Source organism: Manis javanica, chromosome 5 (assembly GCF_040802235.1).
Source record: "Manis javanica isolate MJ-LG chromosome 5, MJ_LKY, whole genome shotgun sequence".
Classification (NCBI taxonomy): Eukaryota; Metazoa; Chordata; class Mammalia; order Pholidota; family Manidae; genus Manis; species Manis javanica.
The window spans coordinates 21,217,567-21,240,782 of NC_133160.1; the positions used below are offsets into that span (position 1 = coordinate 21,217,567).

Here is a 23,216-nt window from a genome sequence, read left to right on the forward strand (position 1 = left end):
TGAAAAAACATCAGCAAGAATTTCAGAACCTCATCCCATCTGACCACTCTTGGGGGGCAGGAAGGAGGGCCAAGGCAACACTGACTCATCAGCCTCTCTGCAAGTATTACCTCCTAGGACAAAGCTTAAAATGCTTTGGAGCAGTGCAGTCCAATAGAACTTTCTGCAATGATAGAAATGGTCTATGTGTTGTCTAATATAGTAACCACTAACCATATGTAGTTACTGAAGAACTGAATTTAAATTTTATTCAATTTTAATTCATTTAAATAGCTATATGTAGCTAATGACTATTAATGCAGCTGTACAGTCTACAAGGCTTGGAAGGATCCACCATTCTCAGTGTTACTGCCCAATCTTTATAAGGCTATCCCACGTTAAAAACCAAAGAGCCTAGTATTAGGAAAAATAAGAATCTTAAAGGGATTTGCAAACATGTATTTTTACCACCATAAATTTTGATTTATTTTATATTCCTATCATTAGTAAGCACATAATACTCTGATTTTATTTTCTCTCTGTAATGTAAGATGTCCAGGTACTAATTGGTTCAGTACCTAAAAAGCTTCCTTGCCTTTGACAGCAGGGATTTTTCTATAGGAAGATGTCTGTTCTTCCCAAGCCACTCCATGAAGCTTTGGCATTTGGGGAGAGGCCATCTTGGAACCCTGCCTCTCTGACAAGAGCCAGCCCTTCCAGGTAGGTCCTGTGCTTACCCTGCCTGCCAGGGGACCCTGGAGCCAGAGGTACAGAAAGAAAGAAACCCACTTAGTGTTTATTCCTCAAGCAGCTTGCAGCCTCACACACAATCCTCTTCCCCCCTCACACCCAGCCCTCTATCTTCCCTCCCATCTCTCTAAATCCTTTGTTCCCTGCAAGTTATTTCTCAGGGAAGCCTTCCTCAACTCTACACCCGAAGCTGGTCCCTGCGTTATGGGTGCTCTGCTATCACATGCTCTCCTCCTTGGGAGCACATGGTTTATAATATATATATATATATAAAATGGGATAATCTGATTATCTGTCTCTACCAGAAGATCAAGCTCCATAAGGGCAGAGATGTAGTCTGTCTTGCTCACCATTATAATCCCTAACACTCTGTTATGCCTGGAACATAGCAGGCACTCAACAAAGGCAGTAAGAGGATGTGGAAATGGTCTAGGGAAGTGCCCCACTGACTGCTCAGCCACACATCACAACCTTAGTCTGTGTAACATAGAGCAGAGCTCATCTACCTTCCTCTTCCAGACTTCTTCTTGGGGGTTCCAAGGAGGAAGAACCTTCCTTCCTCTGGATCCCAAACAAGTACAAGGACTTGAAAATAAGAAAAATAAGACTGCCTTCTCAGACCTGAACTTGAAAACCAAGAATAAAGGGTCAAAGTCACATGAGAGTGACTACTGACCTTCTGAGCAAAACTCCATAGTGACCAGTTTCAATACATCAAGTCTTAAAAACTACTAGGAGACAGGGGACTCCTCAGCAAAGGGGCCCAAGAATAAGCGGAGGGAAGACCCAAAGTCCATATTGGGAGAGCCCTCCTGGTGAGTCTGGAGAAGAGGCAGTCAGGGCTGGCTGGGTGAATTCCAACAGAGAGAATATCAGTCAGTCTGCCCTTGGCAAGATGATCCTACAATGGCTGAGAGGCCCCTCTTAAGGCCACTACCTACCTCTCATCTGGTTTTAGGTTCAAGAAAGACATCCCCCAACATGCTGGTGACCCAGAAGGCATGCACAAAGAAGAGGAGCACCAGTGTGCACACTAGAAGAGTCTAGGCCTCTCAGCTTGATTAAGATGAGTGTTGGGAGCCCCTATGGTAGAAGCCTTCTCTGGAGATCTGCAGGGCTAAAGAATGGACTCAGAATTGTGGGAGCCAGTAGAATCCCCTCTGCAACCCAGCACCCAGCAAGCCAGCCTTCTCTTTGCATCACATGCTGGACCATCACCCAAGTTTCTTTTAAGGAGGCTCAAGAGCTTCTTAGCAGGATAATGATTGCAAGCAAGGCAGAAGGTTACAAAAGTAAGTTTCATTTCAAATATTCTTCCAGACCATCTGGACAGAGGCCAATGCTAACATTTTTTACTTAAAATAATACTAATGTTAAAAGAGTCAACATTTTTATGCTCATAAAACATCTTTTGTCTTTTAGCTTTATAATACTGTTCACACTATATAAATTATTAAATAACAGTTAATATTAGAACAATGACATTTTTTTTAACTCTATTAGTTCCTTTATTCCTCTTCCTGCTCACATGTAATATTTTACAGTAATACAAAAGTAGTACTAACAGATCCTGCATAGGCAGGATAACTGCCCCCCACCACCTGCAAAGGTATCCATGTTCTAATTCCTGGAATTTGGGAATACAATGACATTTTTAAAAGTGTGAATCAATATAATAACTTACTAGGCTTTTTAAAAAGGAATATTGTATCTAAATTCCTATGGTAGCTAAGTTTACCTTAATGGTATTTAGATGAACTGAAGAATTCATTCCCTACTACAGTAGAAATAAAATGGGACTCTGATGGGGAATCTTAAATTAACAATGCAAAGTCTGTTTATCTGAATAAAAGTCTTTAAACATTTTTGTGTTTCTTTGGTACCTCTCAGGGCCTGGAGTATTAGAACACTAAGAGATTAGGTGGCCCCAAGTCAGCGGGATATATAAGTGGGCCTCTGGGAGACCAGAGAAAAGAGCCCAGGCTTACCATCTTCACCACACGTCCTACCCAGTGAGCCCAGGGCTGGAGCAGCCCATGCCGGGCAGGAGGAGTAAGTCAGTGAATAAGTACAGGGCTATGACTGCTCCCCTAACAACAGGTTCACCCTGTTTCCTTTAACAACAGAGCATTCACCCTGTTTCCTTGGTGCTAAGCCTTCTCTCAGGGCCCAGAGCCACTCCTACTGCCATTCTCTCAAAATCTACCATTTTCAGTCTGGCATTCGATCCTCTTTCAGCCCTCTAATAACAGGGTTTTCACAGACAGTGACATAAGTTCAATTCTAGGAAGCCCAAGGAATCTTTTAGGAGTAAGAGACAGGAACACTCCCCCTTCCAGAAACGGGCCCTGTATAGCCCATCCCCAGTTCCGCAGGTTTGCCTTAGGAGCAGCCCATAGGTCCAGGGCATGAAGGTCTCTCTCTCTCTATCCTCCAACAGGGCCCTTTCCAGTCAAGCCAGTCCTCTTATCTTCCACCCTGAGTCACCCTCTCTCTACAGAAATTATCACTCTCTTCAAGGCTCCACTTCAGTCCCCAGAGTTTCAGGAAGCCATCCTGTCATCCCCTCCCCGCAGTTTTCTCTTCGTCAGCCTCAGCCATACACATGTCCTGGCCACACTTCATCACCCTAGCTTCTGTAACATAGGGCACTTTCCTGAGTTATTTCATGCAAGCATGTTTTAATCCCCAATTGCAGTAACAATAGCCTGACTGTACTAAGAAGCCTCAAACAGAATATTTCTTAGTTGGGTTCCATTTTAAGAATAAAAACAAATAATTAAGAAATAAAAGTAAGCAATCAAAAAGGATTTTATCTTCAAAACCCAAACTGGCAAATTTCTGAGGATTATAAGACTAAACCTGATCGTATTCACCAACACAAGTCCACTCCTCCAGGTCTACCTGTATCACTTAACAACTGGGAGAAATACCCAGGGGCTACACAAATGACTAGTCCTAAAGTTCCTAAATCTCTACTTACAAACAGAAGGCTTCACTTCAGATTTTATCAACAGCTGAAATAAAAGGTTTTTTTAGATTAATCCTCAGACATCCTAAAAACTCAAGTCAAAGTTTCAGTTCCCCACAAAGCTTGGTTAGTAACACTGCCTGCAGAGGCCACACTCTACTTTGCATTGGGATTGGATAAGTGAGGCAGGACCCCTGACATCCAGCAGACCTTAGGAGAACTCAATAAATACTAAAAGTAAGGTTTGCCCATGTTGAGAGGAGACAGAGGTGGCTGAGACTGAAAAGAGGAGGAGGCAAGAAAACTTAGTTGTCCCTGCAGCACCAGATGGGGGTTCAGAGAACAGCTCATTCCAGTGGGCTCACAGCGCTTGCCAATAGGCAGGGAGCCAAGGAAGGATCCCTACCATCCAGCTCCTTTTCAATGGAGTCCATCCTGTGCGTGACCTCGTCCTGAAGAGATTCCACATGTGTCAGCAGGTTAAACTGCCACTGGTGCTGAGAGCTCAGCAGCCCCTCTCCGCCTCTGTCCAGCAGCTTCCAAGCAGGGGCTTCCTCTGGTAGGAGCTTTTTGGAGGCATAGTCCCTCACCTAGGGAAGCAATAGCATTTACGTTACTGGGTGAAGCCAGCTCCTAGCTCCTACTGCAACCATCTGGAAACACAGCTGCAGTTTGGATATTCCAAGTCTCTGTCTCCTTTCCTCCTTCTTTCTCGGGCACCAGACATAAGCATGCCTGCTGTACCAATCACAACTACCCTAGGGCAGCACAGACCTCTGGCTCAGAGGGCCCCAAGGCTGCTTCCCAGTGACTGGCCCTATGCCCTAGGCCTGAAGTGGCCTCACAGAATGTCTTCCAGAGCCCTGAGATCATAGTAGAGCAGGGAAAGTGTAGAGAAGGGTTAGTATGAGGGAGTCAGACAAACTAATTTTGTCTTAGCTCTGTGCCTTGCTGAATGAGCAAACCTAGATTAGTTACTTGACCTCCCAGAGCCTCTGCTCCCTCTTGGGAAAGACGTAAATAGTAAATCCTACTTTAAGAAGGTTCATGAGGGACTCTGTGGCATCTTACTACACTGATGGACAGTGACTGCAATGGGGTATGGGGTAGGGGACCTGATAATAAGGGTGAAGTAATAACCAAATAGTTTTTCTTGTGAAACCTTCATAAGAGTATATATCAATGATACTTTAATAAAAAAAAAGGTTCATGAGGAAGAAATAGGATAAGGTTTACAAAACTGTCCTGACATATGGTCAGTTTGCCACCAATGAAAGAGATTCTTAACCCTTGCAGCCTTGTTTATGCCCAATATTTCCTGATTTTTTTACTATGTGCCAGATGCATCTAAGAAATCTGCCTAGTCTGCAGGATCATAAACCTTCTCTAGGGTTTGTGATCTCAACCTTTCATTCATTCATTTGAAATAAAATAGATTTCAGCTAATATTTCTTTAGAGTTTCCTTTGTGCAGAGCAATGCACTAAGAGCTTTCCACAAACATGTTGCACAATAATCGAGAGGGCACTGTCACTGCTCCTACTACAGGTAGGTGAGGAAGCCCACTCAGAATCACAGTTAAGTGGCTGAACTCAGGCTTGAAACTGATCTGTCTCCAAAGACTGTCTTAACAGCCTTGCCTGGCACTGTTAAAGCACAGGCTGCATAGGCACAGTGCCAACCCCTGAGGCTTGTAATTTAGGATGCTCCCTCTTGGCAATATGCAGCAACATATTTAAGGTCAGTGACACCAACCCGCAGAGTAAAGTCTATGAGAGTAAGGACAAGGATGGAAAAGATCTCGAATCACACGAAGCCGAAGCCTCACTGACAGCTGAAGACAGAGCAGATAAAGACCAGTGAAGAGTTAAAGGTGACAACATTAGCACGAAGATGAAACAAGGGAGCTCCAGAAGAGAATTACAAAAAACTGTAGCTCTTGGGAAAACTCATGAAACCAGCAAATACTTTGACAAAACAGACTTTTTTTGGTCAGGGCTATTAAGGATTCTATTGAAAAACTTTTGCCTAACAAAACAGTTGACTCTTTTTACCCATGCTAAGAGAATGAACACTGAGGTACAATTATAATGTAAATTACATTATAGAAAACCTATTTTCATTAGTTACATTTATCAAGCTTTTCTCCTTGCTACTTCCCGCCTCTTCAACCCACTCACACTGACTCTGCCATTTTGTGGATGTTTCCTGGAACCAATGATCTTTGGCTTAAGAGGGCTCTCCTGACTTTGCACCCATTTTAAGAGGGAAACAAACACGTATGATAAGCAAATTTAAATAGTTTTACAACAAAAAAAAATTTTCTAGTAAATATCTTCTACAGAACATTTAGCTTCAAGAGAAGAACTTGAAATCACTCAAACACTGAATTAAGAACAAGTACAGTGAGCTACATACCTTTGGTGAGTTGGTTTTGGGGTCACTGTCTCCCCTGCTCCTGCCTTGGTCTAGAGGCCAGCCCAGGCGTGGAGAGAGGGAATCGTCACCGTTCTCATGGAGGGTGTTGACTGCATCATCAAGGGCAGAGCCCCGGGTCTCCACCACCAGCTTCTGCTCTACTGCAGGGTAATAGGTGCGGGGCTTCTGGTAGCAGTGCTCACTGGTGATATACGATTCCTCCACTGATCGGGGCAAGGGCAGGGGCAGGGGCAGGGGCTTCTCCACCACCCCATTCAAAGTTCTATAGGTTGGGGCCTCCTCCTTGTTCTTGGCTTCAGTGACGTGAATGTGTCTGGAATGAGATCTCCCATCCCCTGAGTGCTGTTTCCAAGGCTGACACCACAGCTGCAGGTCAGGATGCTCCCTGCTTCTGTTGGGAGAGCAAACACAGGAAGGGCTTTGGACAGACTGGGACAACTGCAGGGACTTCTCAGGTCTCAACCACCCTCACAACCATGAGAAGAGTTCTCACCTGGGCCATCTGGCCACAAACCACCATTTGCCAAGCAAGAGGGAATGTAAATCTCTGAGGAGACCACTTCCAGGCAATCTGCGTATACTCAGAGTGAGTGGGACTGGACTTGCAGTCAGAAGATCCGATGCATTTCAACTCAGCCACTGATGAACCATGCAACTGGGAAGAGTCCCTCAGCCCATCTCATTCCTATTCCCTCCACTGCAAAACTGGACTAACCATCTGTTTGCCATCAACCACTGGATTTGATGAAAAGTAAGTGAATTAATTCAAATAAAACTACTTTGTTGGCGGTAAAAGGTTCTTCAAATGTCACTTACTAAAAATAACCTTAACTTATTAAACAGTCATGATAATCCTGGCATGCAACGGCACTCAATTACAAAACCATCATGATGGCTGGGCTGAGGAGGGGGGGAATCAAAAGTCATCTGCATATAGGTCATTAACAATAAAGTTTTTAAAAAGTTCTTCTAAATATTCTCACCATTCCAAGAGAAAGATCTGTTATTAAAGAACTGGATTGTGACCCTTTTATGGGCCATAAACTCCTTAGAGAATCTGCTAAAAAGCTCTGCCCACAGGCATATGCACATAAACTCTGTGTGACCTCAGAGTTTCCAAGAATCATTCACAGTTGAGTTTTCCACCCAATAGAGGGTCATTAAATTATTGGACATAATCAATTGTAAAAAAGAAAAAAATAGAAAATATCAGATCGTACCATTCTAAGTAAGACTAGGTGTTTTGTGAAATTTTAGTTTTAGTTTTATACATGTGAGTAATATAAAATGTATTTCTTACAGCAGAATATATACTTTTTAAAGTTTAAAAGCGACTACTCTAGGTAAACTTCACCTTTTAACTCTCCTTTATGACCCAGAACTTCCATTATAATTTTTGATCATTAAATGACCAAAAAAAGGAAACACCCAAAAAGCAAATAACCCGATTAAGAAATGGGCAGAGGATATGAGAAGAGATTTCTCCAAAGAAGAAATTCAGATGGTCAAAAAGGAACATGAAAAGATGCTCCACATTACTAATCATCAGGGAAATGCAAATTAAAACCACAATGAGATATCACCTTACACCAGTTAAGATGGCCAACATAGAAAAGACAAACAACAACAAATGCTGAGGAGGATGCGGAGAAAGGGGAACCCTCCTATACTGCTGGTGGGAATGTAAACTAGTTTAACCTATTGTGGAAAGCAATATGGAGGTTCCTCAAAAAACTAAAAATAGAATTCCATTTGACCCGGGAATTCCACATATAGGAATTTACCCTAAGAAAACAAGATCCCAGATTCAAAAAGACATATGCACACCTATATTTATCACAGCACTATTTCCAATAGGCAAGACAACAACCTAAGTGTCCATCCATAGATGAATGGATAAAGAAGATGTGATACATGTACACAATGGAATATTACTCAGCCATAAGAAGAAAACAAATCCTACCATTTGCAACAACATGGATGGAGCTAGAAGGTATTGCTCAGTATAATAAGCCAGGCAGAGAAAGACAAATGCCAAATAATTTCTCTCATTTGTGGAGTATAACAATGAAGCAAAACTGAAGGAACAAAGCAGTAGCAGACTCACAGACTCCAAGAAGGGACTAGCGGTTACCAAAGGGGATGGGTAGGGGAGGGTGGGTGGGGAGGGAGGAAGAAGGGGATTGAGGGGTATTATGATTGACATATATGGTGTGTGTGTGGGTTACAGGGAAGACAGTGTAGCACAGAGAAGGCAAGTAATGACTCTTACTATGCTGATGGACAGTGACTGCAATGGGGTGCAGGGGGGGACTTGACAATATAGGTGAATATAGAAACCACAATGTTTTCACGTGGAATCTTTGTAAGAGTATATATCAATAATGCCTTAATAAATAAATAAACAAACACAGTATTTGAAAAAGTGAAAAGAAATCCCTGGAGGCAGTTAATTATAGGATTAGAGTTATTCATATAATATTCCTGGACTAAAATGAGAAAGAACCAGGCGCTATAGACACAGGTTGCTATTCCAAGAGTGGAACAGAGCCTACATGTTTCTGCTGGACCACAGATTAATTCCTGCCAGACACTAAGAACTGGGGAAAAAAAATGAAAGGAAGGAAAAGAAGGAAACAAGTGAGGGAGAGAAGGAAGAAAATCAATGGGCTCCCTGAGGAAGGACCAGCGGCTACCAGCAGCTCCTAGTGGGGAGGGCCATGCCCTCCAGGAGATCTGTGGAAGTCAGCAGGACAGACAGGCACTACTCCCATATGGTTCACAGATACATGGAAAGTGGGAGAGGGGGCCACCTTCTGATTGCCACATGACTAAGGGCTACGACTGGCAGTTAGTTCATAGATTCTAGGGATGCTAAACACCCTATAGTGCCCGGGACAATCCCACATCCAGCAACACAACTTCCCAGCACCCAACTGAGTAACAGTAAACCAGACCAGCACGAAAGCACAAACAACTTATCAGCTCCCATAGATGGGCACCCTCCCCCAACACATCACTGAAGCTTTCCTGCCCAAATGTAAGAGGCCATAAATAAGAAGGCATGGGTGATCTTTCAGAACTTAAAATTCTGCTTCTAAGTGGCTCCAACTATCCTTTCTCAGCTCTTCCACAATCCCCAATATCACTCCCAGCACTGGGGAAGGAAATAACCAGCAGCAGGCAGCCTGCATCCCTGAGCACCTCCAGGAGGGTATCACACTCTGTACCAGGAACCCAAGACTCCCCAGACACCTCTGAGATCAAATTACATCAGGAGAAATGGGAGTCACGGTTAACTTACAAGTCTTCTAGAATCTGAAATCTGTTACTGTGGAGCATATAGGCCACAGTATGGTCCTCCTCTTGCATGAAAATTATACAAGTCTTTTTTTCTCCCTCCTACAATTTTTGCCCTCCCAACTAAGAACTGAAGCCCCAGCTACAATTCTCCACATAAAGTGGACCCTGGCCTTTCCTTGTACGCCCTGTCCATCATGACGAAGTATGCATAATCAAGCATACTACTCTTTAAATGACAACAGATGCTCGAAGTTACTCCCAGTTATAATGTTTCCTTTGGAAATAAACCCACCAGTTCACTTAGGAATACTTCTGAGAATTAAGACCCAGAATCTGGGACAACAGAAACTATCCATGTGTACACAGACATACTGGGACCATCCTTTCCTTCCTAGGACCTTTCCTCCATATATCATAACTGAGAAGACTGCTCTGTGCCCTCATCTGAATTGCTAGTCAGATTTAACTCCAGTACAAAAATCACTGCTATAAAGATGAAGGATCTAGACAGGATTTGGAAAGGACAAGGTTCTACAATATGGACAAGGCCAAGAGCACGGGCATTTCATTGAGAAGAGAATACCACCTGACTGAATCCTCAAATGAAGAGGAATACAGCAAAGTTTATAATCAAGAGCATCCCCTGAGGTTTTTCCAGGCCCTCACATGGGCCACCTTCCACCTCTGTCAATTTCTGGCATCTCATTAAAAAGAAATTAATTGCGATTCAAGATGGTGGCATGAGAGGTGAGACAGAGAACTCCTCCAAAAACCACACATAATATGAATATATAGTTAATACAACTAGTCCTAAAAGAGCAATAGGAAATAAGGCTGCAACAGACTGCATACACCTGGAGAACAGAGCAGACCTCACAAAACAGGGTAACATACCAAAGCCTTGATCCAGTGGGACCCAAGCCCTGCTCACACTCCGGCTCACCAGCAGGAGGAAGAAGATGGAGCAGGGAGGGAGTGGAGGCCTTGGACTGCTGAACAACCAGCCCTGGAGATTTACTTTGAGAGCACAAACCTATATTGCATGGTACTCTGCAGATTAGTAGGGTTCAAAAGCTAAGACAACCAGAATATGTGTAGAGACTGAGATTCCAGCCATTTGTGGAGGACAGGGATCCACATCCAGCTGCTCTGGGACAAAGGAAAGGCAGGTGGTCTGAGAGGCTTCCTAGCAGTGAGAGGGCTGCTGAAAGGGCAGGGTTTGCACGGAGCTTGCTGTGAGGGAGAAGGGATAGGTTGACAAGGTTGTCTGGGCGCACTCTGCCCAGCAGGTTGTGAACTTCCAGGGAGCTTCAGGCGCTCCATCCCCATGTCTGGTTACTCAGCTCCGAGGCCCCCCACCGAGACAGGGAGCCTGCTGTGCCTTCCTCCTGGCCTGCTGTCACGGGCTCACAAAACAGCATTTCCTGCCCTGGCATCAGGCCAGCTGGAGGGAGGCCCTGCCTACGGCAGCTACAAACACAAAGTACAGAGGCTTACACCTGTGTGCTCAGCCCACTAGTTCTGACAGTGGAGACAGGCACTGCAGCCAGGAATCAGGAAATAGCTCTTTCCTCCCCCCAGGGACCAGCGTGGCTCCCCTACAACACCCAACATCACTCCAGGGACAGAGAAACTGCAGAGAGTAGAGCTTCTGGGCACTAGAGGGCGCCACATACAAATATGAACAATCAAACGAACCTGGTTCAAACAAAAATTTCACAAACACCAGAAAAAGGGCCAAATGAAACTGAATTCACCAATATTCCTGAGAGTTCAAAATAAAAATCATAAACATGCTCATGGAGGTACAGAAAAATATTCAAAAACTCAGAGAAGAATTTAGGATAGAGATTCAATCATTAAGAAATTCCATATCTGAAATGAAACATACAATGGAGGGATTTAAAAACAGATTAGATGTAGTAGAAGAGACAGTAAATGAAATAGAAATTAGAGAACAGGAATACAAAGATGCTGAGGCACAGAGAGAAAGAAGGATCTCTAGGAATGAATGAATATTGAGAGAACTGTGTGTTCAATCAAAACGGAACAATATTCACATTATAGGGGTACCAGAAGAAGAAGAGAGAGAAAAAGGGATAGAAAGTGTCACTGAGGAGGTAACTGCTGAAAACTTCCCCAGTCTGGGAAAGGAGATAGTCTGTCAGGTCATGGAGGTACACAGATCTCCCAAAACAAGGGACCCAAGGAAGACAACACCAAGACATACAATAACTAAAATGGCAAAGATCAAGGATAAGGTCAGAGTATTAAAAGCAGCCAGAGTGAGAAAAAAAGATCACATACAAAGGAAAACTCCTCAGGCTATCATCAGACTTCTCAGCAGGAATCTTTCAGACCAGAAGGGAGTGGAACAACATAGTTAATGCAATGAAGCAGAAGGGCCTCAAACCAAGAATATTCTAATTGGCAAGATTATCATTTAAATTTGAAGGAGGGATTAAACAATTTTCAGATAAGCAAAAGCTGAGAGAATTTACCTCCCACAAAACACCATGACAGTGCATTTTGGAGGCACTGCTAAAGATGGAAGTATTCCTAAGGCTAAATAGCTGTCACAAGAGGAAATAAAACCACAGTAAAGAAAGTAGAACAATTAATTACTAAGCAGATGCAAAATTAAATCAACTACCCCCAAAGTCAATCGAGGGATAGATAAAGAGCACCGAATATGATACCTAATACATAAAGAATGGAGGAGGAAGAAAAAGGAGGGGGAAAAAAAAAAGAACCTTCAGGTTGTATTTGTAATAGCATACTAACTGAGTTAAATTAGACTGTTAGATAGAAAGAGAATTACCCTTGAACCTTTCGTAACCACTAATCTAAAGTCTGCAGTGGCAATAAGTATATACCTATCTATAATCACACTAAATGTAAATGGTCTGAATACACTAATCAAAAGACACAGAGTCACTGAAAGGAGAGAAAAACAAAAGACCTGTCTCTATGCTGCCTACAAGAGACTCGCTTCAAACCCAAAGACATAAACACACTAAATGTAAAGAGATAGAAAAATATATTTCATGCAAACAATAGGGAGAAAAAAGCAGGTGTTGCAGTACTTGTATCAGATAAAACAGACTTCAAAACAAAGAAAGTTACTATAGACAAAGAAGGACATTATATAAAGGGATCAGTCCAATAAGAGGATATAACCATTATAAATAAATATTCACAAAACACAGGAGCACCTACATATATGAAACAAATACTAACAGAATTAAAGGGGGAAATAGAATGCAATGCATTCATTTTAGGAGACTTCAACATACCACTTACTCCAAAGGACAGATCAACCAGACAGAAAATAAGTAAGGACACAGAGGAATTCAACAAAAGATTAGAACAGATGGACTTAACAAACATCTACACAATGTGACACTGAAAAGCAGCAGAATACACATTCTTCTCAAGTACACATGGCATATGTTTCCAGAATAGACCACATACTAGGACAAAAAAAGAGCCTCAGTAAATTCAAAAAGATTGAAATTGTATCAACCAACTTCCCAAGATGACAAAGGTATTAAACTATAAATAAATTGCATAAAGAAAACAAAAAGGCTCACAAACACATGGAGGCTTAACAACATACACCTAAATAATCAATGGATCAATGACCAAATTAAAACAGAGACCAAGCAATATATGGAGACAAATGACAGCAACAGCACAACGCCCCAACTTCTATGGGACGCAGCGAAGGCAGTTCTAAAAGGAAAGTGCATAGAAATCCAGGGCCTATTTAAAGAAGGAAGAACAATCCCAAAAGAACAGTCTAAATTCACAATTACTGAAAATGGAAACATAACAAATGAGGCCCAAAGTCAGCAGAAGGAGGACATAATAAAGAACAGAGAAGAAATAAATAAAATTGAGAAGAATGAAACAATGGGAAAAAAATCAATGAAATCAAGAGCTGGTTCTTTGAGAAAATAAACAAAATAGATAAACCCCTAGCCAGACTTATTAAGAGAAAAAGAGAATCTACACACATAAACAGAATGAGAAATGAGAAAGTAAAGATCACTACAGACACCACAGAAATACAAAAAATTATTAGAGAATACTATGAAAAATTATATGCTAACAAACTGGATGACCTAGAAGAAATGGACAACCACCTATAAAAATACAACTCTCCAAGGCTGACCCAGGAAGAAACAGAAAATCTGAACAGACCAATTACCAGCAACAAAATTGAACTGGTACTCAAAAAACTCCCTAAGAACAAATCCCCTGGACCAGATGGTTTCACTGCTGAATTTTATCAAACATTTAGTGAAGACCTAATACCCATCCTCCTTAAAGTTTTCCAAAAAGTAGAAGAGGAGGGAATAGTCCCAGACTCATTCTATGAGACCAGCATCACTCTAATACCAAAACCAAGCAAAGACACCACAAAAAAGAAAATTACAGACCAATATCCCTGATGAATATAGATGCAAAAATACTTAACAAAGTATTAGCAAACCGAATTCAAAAATACATCAAAAAGATCATCCATCATGATCAAGTGGGATTTATTACAGGGATACAAGGATGGTACAACATAAAAAATCCATCATCATCCACCCACATCAACAAAAAGGACAAAAACCATGTGATCACCTCCATAGATGCTGAAAAAGCATTCAAAAAAATTCAACATCCAAACGAATACAATTTCTCAGATTCAAAAAGACATAGGCACCCCTATGTTCACTGCAGCACTTTTTACAATAGCCAAGATATGGAAGCAACCTAAGCGTCCATCTGTAGATGAATGGATAAAGAAGATGTAGTACATATATACAATGGAATAATATTCAGCCATAAGAAAGAAACAAATCCTACCATTTGCAACAACACGGATGGAGTTGGAGGACGTTATGCTCAGTGAAATAAGCCAGGCGGAGAAAGACAAATGCCAAACGATTTCCCTCATTTGTTGAGTGTAACAATGAGGCAAAACTGAAGGAACAAAATGGCAGCAGACTAAGAGACTTCAAGAATGAACTAGTGATTACTAAAGGGGAGGGGTGTGGGAGGGTGGGTAGAGAGGGAGGGAAAAGGGGACTGAGGGGTATTATGTTTAGTACACATGGTGTGGGGGATCATGGGGAGAACAGTGTATCACAGAGAAGGGACATAGTGGATCTCTGGCAACTTGCTGCACTGATGGACAGTGACTGCATTGGGGTATGGGTGGGCACTTGATAAAATGGGTAAATGTAGTAAACACATTGTTTTTTCATGTGAAACCTTCATAAGAGTGTATATCAATCATACCCCAATAAAAATTTTTTTTAAAAATTCAACATCCATTCTTGATAAAAACTCTCAACAAAATGGGTACAGAGGGCAAGTACCTCAACATAATAAAGGCCATATATGACAAACCCACAGCCAACATTATACTTAACAGCAAGTAGCTGAAAGCTTTTCCTTTAAGATGAGGAACAAGACAAGGATGCCCACTCTCCCCACTTTTATTCAACAGTTCTAGAGGTTCTAGCCACAGCAATAAGACAACACAAAGAAATAAAAGGCATCCAGATTGGTAAGGAAGAAGTCAAACTGTCCCTATTTGCAGATGACATGACATTGTACATAAAAAACCCTAAAGAATCAACTCCTAAACTACTAGATCTAATATTTGAATTCAGTAAAGTTGCGGGATACAAAATTAATACATAGAAATCTGTTCCATTCCTATATACTGATGATAAACTAGCAGAAAAAGAAATCAGGAACACAATTCCATTCAAAACTGCATCAAAAAGAATAAAATACCTAGGAATAAACCTAACCAAGGAACTGAAAGACCTATATAGCCTGAAAACTACAAGATACTCATGAGAGAAATTAAAGAAGGTAGCAATAGATGGAAACACATCCTGTACTCATGGCTAGGAAGAATTAATATTGTCAAAATGGCCATCCTGCCTAAAGCAACCTATAGATTCAATGCACTCCCTATCAAAATACCAACAGCATTCTTCAATGAACTGGAACAAATAGTTATAAAATTTATATGGAACCATAGAAGACCCCAAATAGCCAAAGCAATCTTGAGAAGGAAGAATAAAGCTGGAGGGACCACGCTCCCCGACTTCAAGCTCTCCTACAAAGCCACAGTAATCAAGACAATTTGGTACTGGCACAAGAACAGACCCATAGACCAATGGAACAGACTAGAGAGCCCAGATATAAATCCAAGCATATATGGTCAATTAATATACGATCAAGGAGCCATGGATATACAATGGGGAAATGACAGTCTCTTCAATAGCTAGTGTTGACAAAACTGGACAGCTCCATGCAAGAGAATGAAACTGGATCACTGTCTAACCCCATACACAGAAGTAAATACAAAATGGATCAAAGACCTGAATGTAAGTCATGTAACCATAAAACTCTAAGAAGAAAAAATAGGCAAAAATCTCTTGAATATAAACATGAGCAACTTTTTCCTGAACGCATCTCCTCGGGCAAGGGAAACAACATCAAAAATGAACAAATGGGACTACATCATGCTAAAAAGCTTCTGTACAGCAAAGGACACCATCAATAGAATAAAAAGACATCCTACAGTATGGGAGAATATATTTGCAAATGACATATCTGACAAGGGGTTAACATCCAATATATATAAAGAACTCACATGCCTCAACACCCAAAAAGCAAATAACCCTATTAAAAAATGGGCAGATGATATGAACAGAAGGTTCTCCAAAGAAAAAATTCAGATGGGCATAAGCAGATGAAAAGATGCTCCACATCACTAATCACCAGAGAAATGCAAATTAAAACCACAATGAGATATCACCTCACACCAGTTAGGATGGCCAACGCAGAGAAGACTAGGAACAACAAATGCTGGCAAGAATGCGGAGAAAGGGGAACCCTCCAACACTGCTTGTGGGAATGTAAATTAGCGCAACCATTGTGGAAAGCAGTATGGAGGTTTCTCAAAAAACTCAAAATAGAAATACCGTTTGACCCAGGAAGTCCACTGCTAGGAATTTACCCCAAGAATGCAGGATCCCAGTTTGAAAAAGACATATGTACCCCTACGTTTATCGCAGCACTATTTACAATAGGGAAGAAATGAAAATAATCTATGTGTCCATCAGTAGATGAATGGATAAAGAAGATGTGGTCTATATACACAATGGAATATTATTCAACCATAAGAAGAAAACAAATCCTACCATTTACAACAATATGGATGGAGCTAGAAGATATTATGCTCAGTAAAATAAGCCAGGTGAAGAAAAACCTGTGAAGATTTCACTCATCTGTGGAGCGTAAGAACAAAGCAAAAACTGAAGGAACAAAACAGCAGCAGACTCACAGAACCCAAGCATGGACTAACAGTTGCCAAAGGGAAAGGGACTGGAGTCGGGGCTGGGAAGGGAGGGAGAAGGGGAATAAGGGGCATCATGATTAGCACACATAATGTGCCTGGGGGTACAAGAAAGGCAGTATAGCACAGAGAAGACAAGTAGTGACTCTATAGCATCTTATTACACTGATGGATAATGGGGGGAATTTAGTAACTACAGTGTTGCTCATGTAATTGTATATTAATGATACCACAATAAAAATAAAAGAAATTAGTTGCTATGTACGGGTAAAGTTGTCTGACTTTATAGAATATGAGGAAAAAGCTCATCTCTTACATCTTCTCCAGGTCTGTGACTTGATTCAGTTGACTTCCAAAGAAACTGTCACAGTGACAGCTGATTTCCCCAGCAATTATCCTCCCCTTTCCCTTATGCCCACCTCCACCCTTGTTCCTGGGTTTGAGTAGGGCACATGGCTAGCCTTCCTTGCAGATATATGTGTCCATCACACTGCTTGCTCTTCCACTTCTCTTTTCCCCCAACCTGGGGGTTGGAACAGAGTTGAAGTACAGGGGAGACTCCTTTGACATGGAGATAAGGGTAACCCCAATGGAATAGCAGAGTACTAAGAAGGAACCCAAGTCCCCAAACAGAATCCTGGAGAAAGACCACCTACCTGGCCTGGACTCATGCCTACCCGTGACCATTCATCATGTGAAAAAGAAAATCCCACTTTGTTTTAGCCTCTATTTTTTAGGTCGTTCTAGCCTAGCAGCTTGGCTTTACCCATACCAATATATACTCTTGTTAAATGTGCCCTGCTCAAACACTCCTTGTCACGCCAGTACTTGAAGCCCCTCCTGTGTTCTAGAATGCAAGAGAAACAGACCCCATTCTGCCATTCCAGGGCTCTGATACTCTACTCTGCCTCATCCCAAGAGGCCTCCAGGACTAACCAGCACAAATTAAACCTTGTTGGGGATGGCCTCGCATTTCTAAGTCACTCATGGCACTAATTTGTCACTGTTGATGACTTAACTAAAATGGCCCCCTATGGCAGGCTCATGGGAGAACTTAAGGAGAGATTTTTTTATAAAAGAGAAGCTGTCCCTGCCAAGGACTGTGCTAAAATCAAAAGAAAATTTATGGAACTCTGGATGAGAGAGAATTAGAAAGGTTAGGACCAGTACTTGACAGGAGCCAGGACTGGAGTTCTAGACCTGGCTCTACCCCTGGACACCAGAGGAGCGTAGCTGCCCCACTCAAGGTTCCAGATGCCATATTTCATGAAGTGGGGGTAGGGTATAAAAGCCAACATGAACATGGGTCATCTGACACACAGAATGCAACCACAAAAGGGAATTCACACTCAATTTCACTATTCAAACTTGTGGTCCTTACAAACTCAAACATCCAGCTCCAAAATGCCTAGAGCTTTTCTGTATGAGCAAACCATCAAGAGACATATTTCTTAAGCAACCACTATGCTGGAGAGCAGGCCTGTTAACAATATCTCTTCTAGCAGCTTTTAATTTTACTTTGTTTACCAATCAAGAATGTTTAGGATGGGAGGTCTCTTGTCCCCTCCTGGCATGAGCCAGGAGCTCTTTCCTCTCACTTGACTTCTAAATAAAAGCCTCTGCCCTTGCTCTCCTAAAAAAAATATATATATTTTGGATGAATGGATAAACAACATGTGGTATTACATACTATGGAATATTATTCAGCCTTAAAAAGGAAGGATGTTTTGACATGTTCTGTAACATGGATGAATCTTGAGGACATTACTCTAAGTGAAATGAACCAGACACATAAAGACAAACTGTAAGATGCCATTCATATGAGGTGCCTAGAGCAGTCAAATTCACAGAGACAGAAAGTAAAATGGTAGTTGCAAGGGCTGGGTGAAAGGAAACAAAAAGAAGTTGTTTAATGGGCCCAGAGTTTCAGTTTTGCAAGATGAAAAGAATTCTGGAGACTGACTGCACAAGGTGAATGTATTTAACACTACTGAACTATGTACACTTAAAAATGGTTAAGATGGTAAGTTTTATATATTACGTATATTTTACCATAATTTTAAAAAGCCCTTAGAATGCCAAAACAAAAGACAAACTAAACTATAAATATTTGTACCATATGTGATTATGGTGGTGGTTGGCAGGTTGTATACATTTGTCAAAACTCAATGAACATCTAAGAGGGATGAACTGAATTATATGTAAATTATACCTGAATAAAGTTGATTTTTTATAAAAGAATGTTTATCATATAAAAGAATTTTTAGTAAGGATTCAAATTTAATGTCTTATCACTGATTTTGTGGCTTTCAATTTCTCAAATTCATTCTGCCCCCAGACCACACCAAATCAAATTTATCCCCAGACTCTAAATACCACACTTACTGCAAGATGCTCATTTTGAGCTGCAGACCATGCAGAACTTCGATCACTCTCTGTACATCGCCGAGAAGCTGGTGGGTGGCCACAATCTTCTTGGCATTATGGTGGGAGTAGTTCTCTTCTAAAAATGCCAGGCCATGCATATGTCCCCTGTTCAACCACTCCTTGTCATACCAGTACTTGAAGCCAGGCCTCTGACCTAAAGCAGTGACATTGAGAGAGTTAGTACTTGGCCAGACCGTATCATCATTGCACAATCATACAAACTATTAGAAACATGAGTTGGTGTGTTTTATTTATTTATTCATACAATATTCATTTACTTGCTACCTACTATATGCTGGGCTCTTTTCTGGGTGTGGGGATAAGGTAGTATAAATAGACTTGTAAGCTTCCTGATCTCCTGAAACTGGCTAGAGGTGGAATGGGAACCTGAATATCTCTTTTTAAATTTAAATCACATCATTCCCTGTCCTACTTTAAACCTCCAGTGAATTCCTACTTCATGCATACAGAAGAAAATCCAAAGCCCTAACTCTGGCCTAATGAAGCCTACAGGACGCAGCTCTTTCCTGCTCTCCCCGCCCCACCCTTACAGTGGCCTCCTTATACTTTCAGGAACACACTCAGCTCTTTCTGGTCTTAGGATCTCTGCTCTAGTATCTCCTCTGTATGGAGCACGATTCCAAGGCCTCAGCAGGACTGGCTCCTTATCACCTCCTCACTGAGGCCTTTTCTTCCCTCCAAAAGTTAAGAGGGCCTCTCTAGTGCCTCCCTATCTGGTTGCTTTCCCCCAGAAAGCATTCATCCCTTTCTAACAGGTTCTCGTGTATTTGTACTGTGTATTTATTTTGACATCTGTTTCTGGCCCCAATCCAACTAAGAGCCAGAAGAATAGGAGCCCTTTTGCTCATGGTTATATTCCCAGTGTCTGGAAAAAGGCACCCTGAATGGATTTCTCCAATGAAAAGAAGCCCCACGTGACCTCCAACTGTCAAGTGCCACCTAACTGAATAGATGCTCAGGTACCCTCTCTTCTCTGGATCTCCATTTTCCATCTGTTACACTGACAGATGAAGTGGATGGCTGCAGTGGTCTCCTTCATTACAGAGATGTGACCACATGTGACCTGGCAGTGTTCCCCGCTCTAAAAGCCCAGGGAACAGCTTTCAACTGAACTATTGTTCACCTCCCAGTATCTATAAGAACCCTGAAACAACCCACATAATTCACATCAAGGTCCTTGGGCTCTTTCAGCTTTACTAAGACACATGGTAGGGATGCACTTCAATTTTGTTCAGAACATGTTTAACTTTTAAAAAAATAATCAGGTTAAACTTCTGGCTCAAAACACTGCAGAGTCAAACATAGTCTATAAATATGACAGACAGTGCTCAATTCAAGGAGGGGTCTATTTACAGTCTTGGCAATTAAGAATTGTAAAAGTTCAGAAAGTGCACAGGAACTGATGAAGATGGTATATATCATCTGTAAAAAGGGAAAAATGGAGGGAAATGGTGTAAGACAATAAAGTAGTCAAAAGACATTTTTAGATGGTGCCCTAAGGAGCCCTCAGGATTACATGTGCAATCTCAGAGGCAGCCGTTGTAGGAGTGTCCTGAGCAACAGAAGTCAGAGAAGCACCACGTTTTACAAGAAAAGGTCAGGCACACTGGTTCTCATCTTGTCTGTCATTAACTGGCTGCATCATCTTAGTCCAATTACGTCCCTTCTGGGCCTGTATTTGCTCTCCTGTCAAATGTCAGGACTGAACTAAGTTGTCTCTGAGATCCTACCCATCAATAATATTCTATACTCATAGACTAATCTTCTGACTATGTTTTTATCTTGGGGCATGGACAAACAAAAGCAAATTCTTCTCCATCTATGGACTAATCTAGCACAAGGGAACATAGTGTCACAACAGAGGTCATCAGGCCCTGAGGGGACCTACTCACTGGGAAACAAAACTGTGGTGGCCAGCCCCTCCCTACAAAACCAGCAAAATCAAGAGATTTGGCCCCACAAGCCAGTTCTAATTCCCATTTGTTTTATGTGATTATGGAAGTCACTCATGTCCCTGGGAATCAGTTTCTTCCTCATAAGCAAAAATGGGAATAAGGGCTCCTGCCACACTGATTTCATAGAACTAAAAGGAAAAACAGAAGCAGAGCCTCTCAAGCATTATCTAGGCTTGTAGGGGGATCACAGGACTGGAGCCCAGGGGAGAGACCTTGTAGGTGGTAAAGGAAGATGTCACCATCCCACTGACAGCAAGCAAGAATCATAGATTTATAATTCAACCCAAGACTTCTGGAAAGGGGCACCCAGGAGCCACCAGCCAGCCCTGTGGCCACAGAACAATGACACTCAATGACCCTGCTAAGGAACTGATTTACTGCTCTGGGTGGCAGTCAGGCTCTGTGCAACCACACCTTCCCCTTTCTTCCCCAGGGACAGCTCCCTTTCAAATGGCAAGGATGCAAATGGAGGACAGATGTCACCAGAGGGAGAAGCAGGTATCTAAACCTCAACAGCCCCAAAAAGCCAAGGACAGCTGACATCCTCATGAACTCTCAAGGGAAGGAAAAGGTGTTCACTCCAGCAACACATATTCTACAACTACAACAATACAGAGAAGACTGGTGTGGCCCCTACACAGGAATGACACTCAATATGCAAAGTGTTCTATAGTTCTCACAGTGTCGGTCATGCAAGATGAATAAGTTCAGAAATGTCCTGTACAACACCGTGCTTATAATATATAAAAAATACAGTTCCGCACACTTAAAAGAGGGTAGATCTCATGTTATATGATTTGTACCACAAACACAAACACACACACATGAAATTCTAGCTCAAGGTCAGACATTCCATTAGGTGAAGCTCTCCACATGTGCTCTCTTACTGCTAAATTGAGGATAGCCACCAGGTATCTAGTCACCAGGAGCTAGCAACAAAGGTGAGGAGTCAGGGTATAGCCGATGCTAAAGAAATGAATCTCAAGACCACAGACAGATGAATGCCCTTGTACTGTTCACCATGTAAGAACTTATTCACTATGTAAGAATTCGTTCACCATGTAAGAACTTGTTCGTTATGCTTCAGAAGATTGGAGACTGAAGAGAACTAGGCTTGAGATGGATTAATGACTGTGCATTGAGCACTGACCCCCCTAAACAGAATTTTATTGTTGTTAACAACCATTTGATCAATAAATATGAGATGCCCTCTCAAAAAAAAAAATACCTTATGATTTTCAATGAATAAGCTTTTTAATAAAATATGTACATTATGCTACTGATTAAAGTAAAGATAATTTACAAAAAAAAAAAAAGACCACAGACAGGCTGCTTCATGGCCCACTGTGCCAAGGAAGAGGTTACATAGTATTAATATCTCTGACTCCAGAAATCTCTACCTGGAGGGTCTTGGCAAACATAACAGGTGTACTTCTCAGGTACATTTTCTTCCAGTAATCCCATGCAGACCCCATGCTGCCAGCATTGGCACTCTTCACACTGTTAGAATTAAAGAAGCAATAAAAATTAAATTCAGAAGGTATCCTCCATCAAAAAATAAGACCTACCTGTTGGGGGAGAGAACAGTGAGAGACAGGAAAGGAGAGGGAGAGCACTCCCGGCTGACTTACCCAGGAGCTGACCTGCAACTCCTCACCTACAACTGTAATGGCCAATGACAGCCACTAGGCACCTGTAACTCTATATTCAAATTAATAAATTAAATTAGGAATTTAGTTCCTTAGCCCCAATAGCCACATTTTAAGTGCTCAAAAGTCGCATGAACCTAGTGGCTACTATACTGGACAGCACAGATTAAGAACATTTAAATCTATTAACAGTGCTGAACTGAGAAAAATGACTGTTTTCACCCCCATCTCTAGAGGCTTTAACTCTTCTGATCACTTTGTTAGAACAGAGGAAAACTGTTCAAGTCTTTATAGGAAGATTAATGTGGAATGACAAAAACCTGAGTTTGAATTCTGGCTCAGAATAAT

At 41.7% G+C, this 23,216-nt stretch overlaps 1 protein-coding gene and 1 non-coding gene across 7 annotated transcripts in view; one reads left to right on the forward strand and one right to left on the reverse strand.

Annotated features, from left to right (window-relative positions):
- The window catches only part of PHF20 (PHD finger protein 20), a 164,030-nt gene that overhangs the window by 2,559 nt on the left and 138,255 nt on the right, over window positions 1–23,216 (reverse strand). For all 6 annotated transcript variants that reach the window (XM_073236666.1, XM_073236663.1, XM_037012865.2 and 3 more), the window contains 4 exons: window positions 22,620–22,719; window positions 19,202–19,397; window positions 6,118–6,529; window positions 4,107–4,290 (listed from right to left, as the gene is read on the reverse strand). In XM_073236666.1, the coding sequence (XP_073092767.1) occupies window positions 4,107–4,290; window positions 6,118–6,529; window positions 19,202–19,397; window positions 22,620–22,719 (892 nt within the window). The remainder of the gene's footprint in view (window positions 1–4,106; window positions 4,291–6,117; window positions 6,530–19,201; window positions 19,398–22,619; window positions 22,720–23,216) is intronic.
- Window positions 21,791–21,896, forward strand: LOC118971447 (U6 spliceosomal RNA). Its single transcript, XR_005059894.2, has one exon. It is a non-coding gene; the product is annotated as a U6 spliceosomal RNA (small nuclear RNA).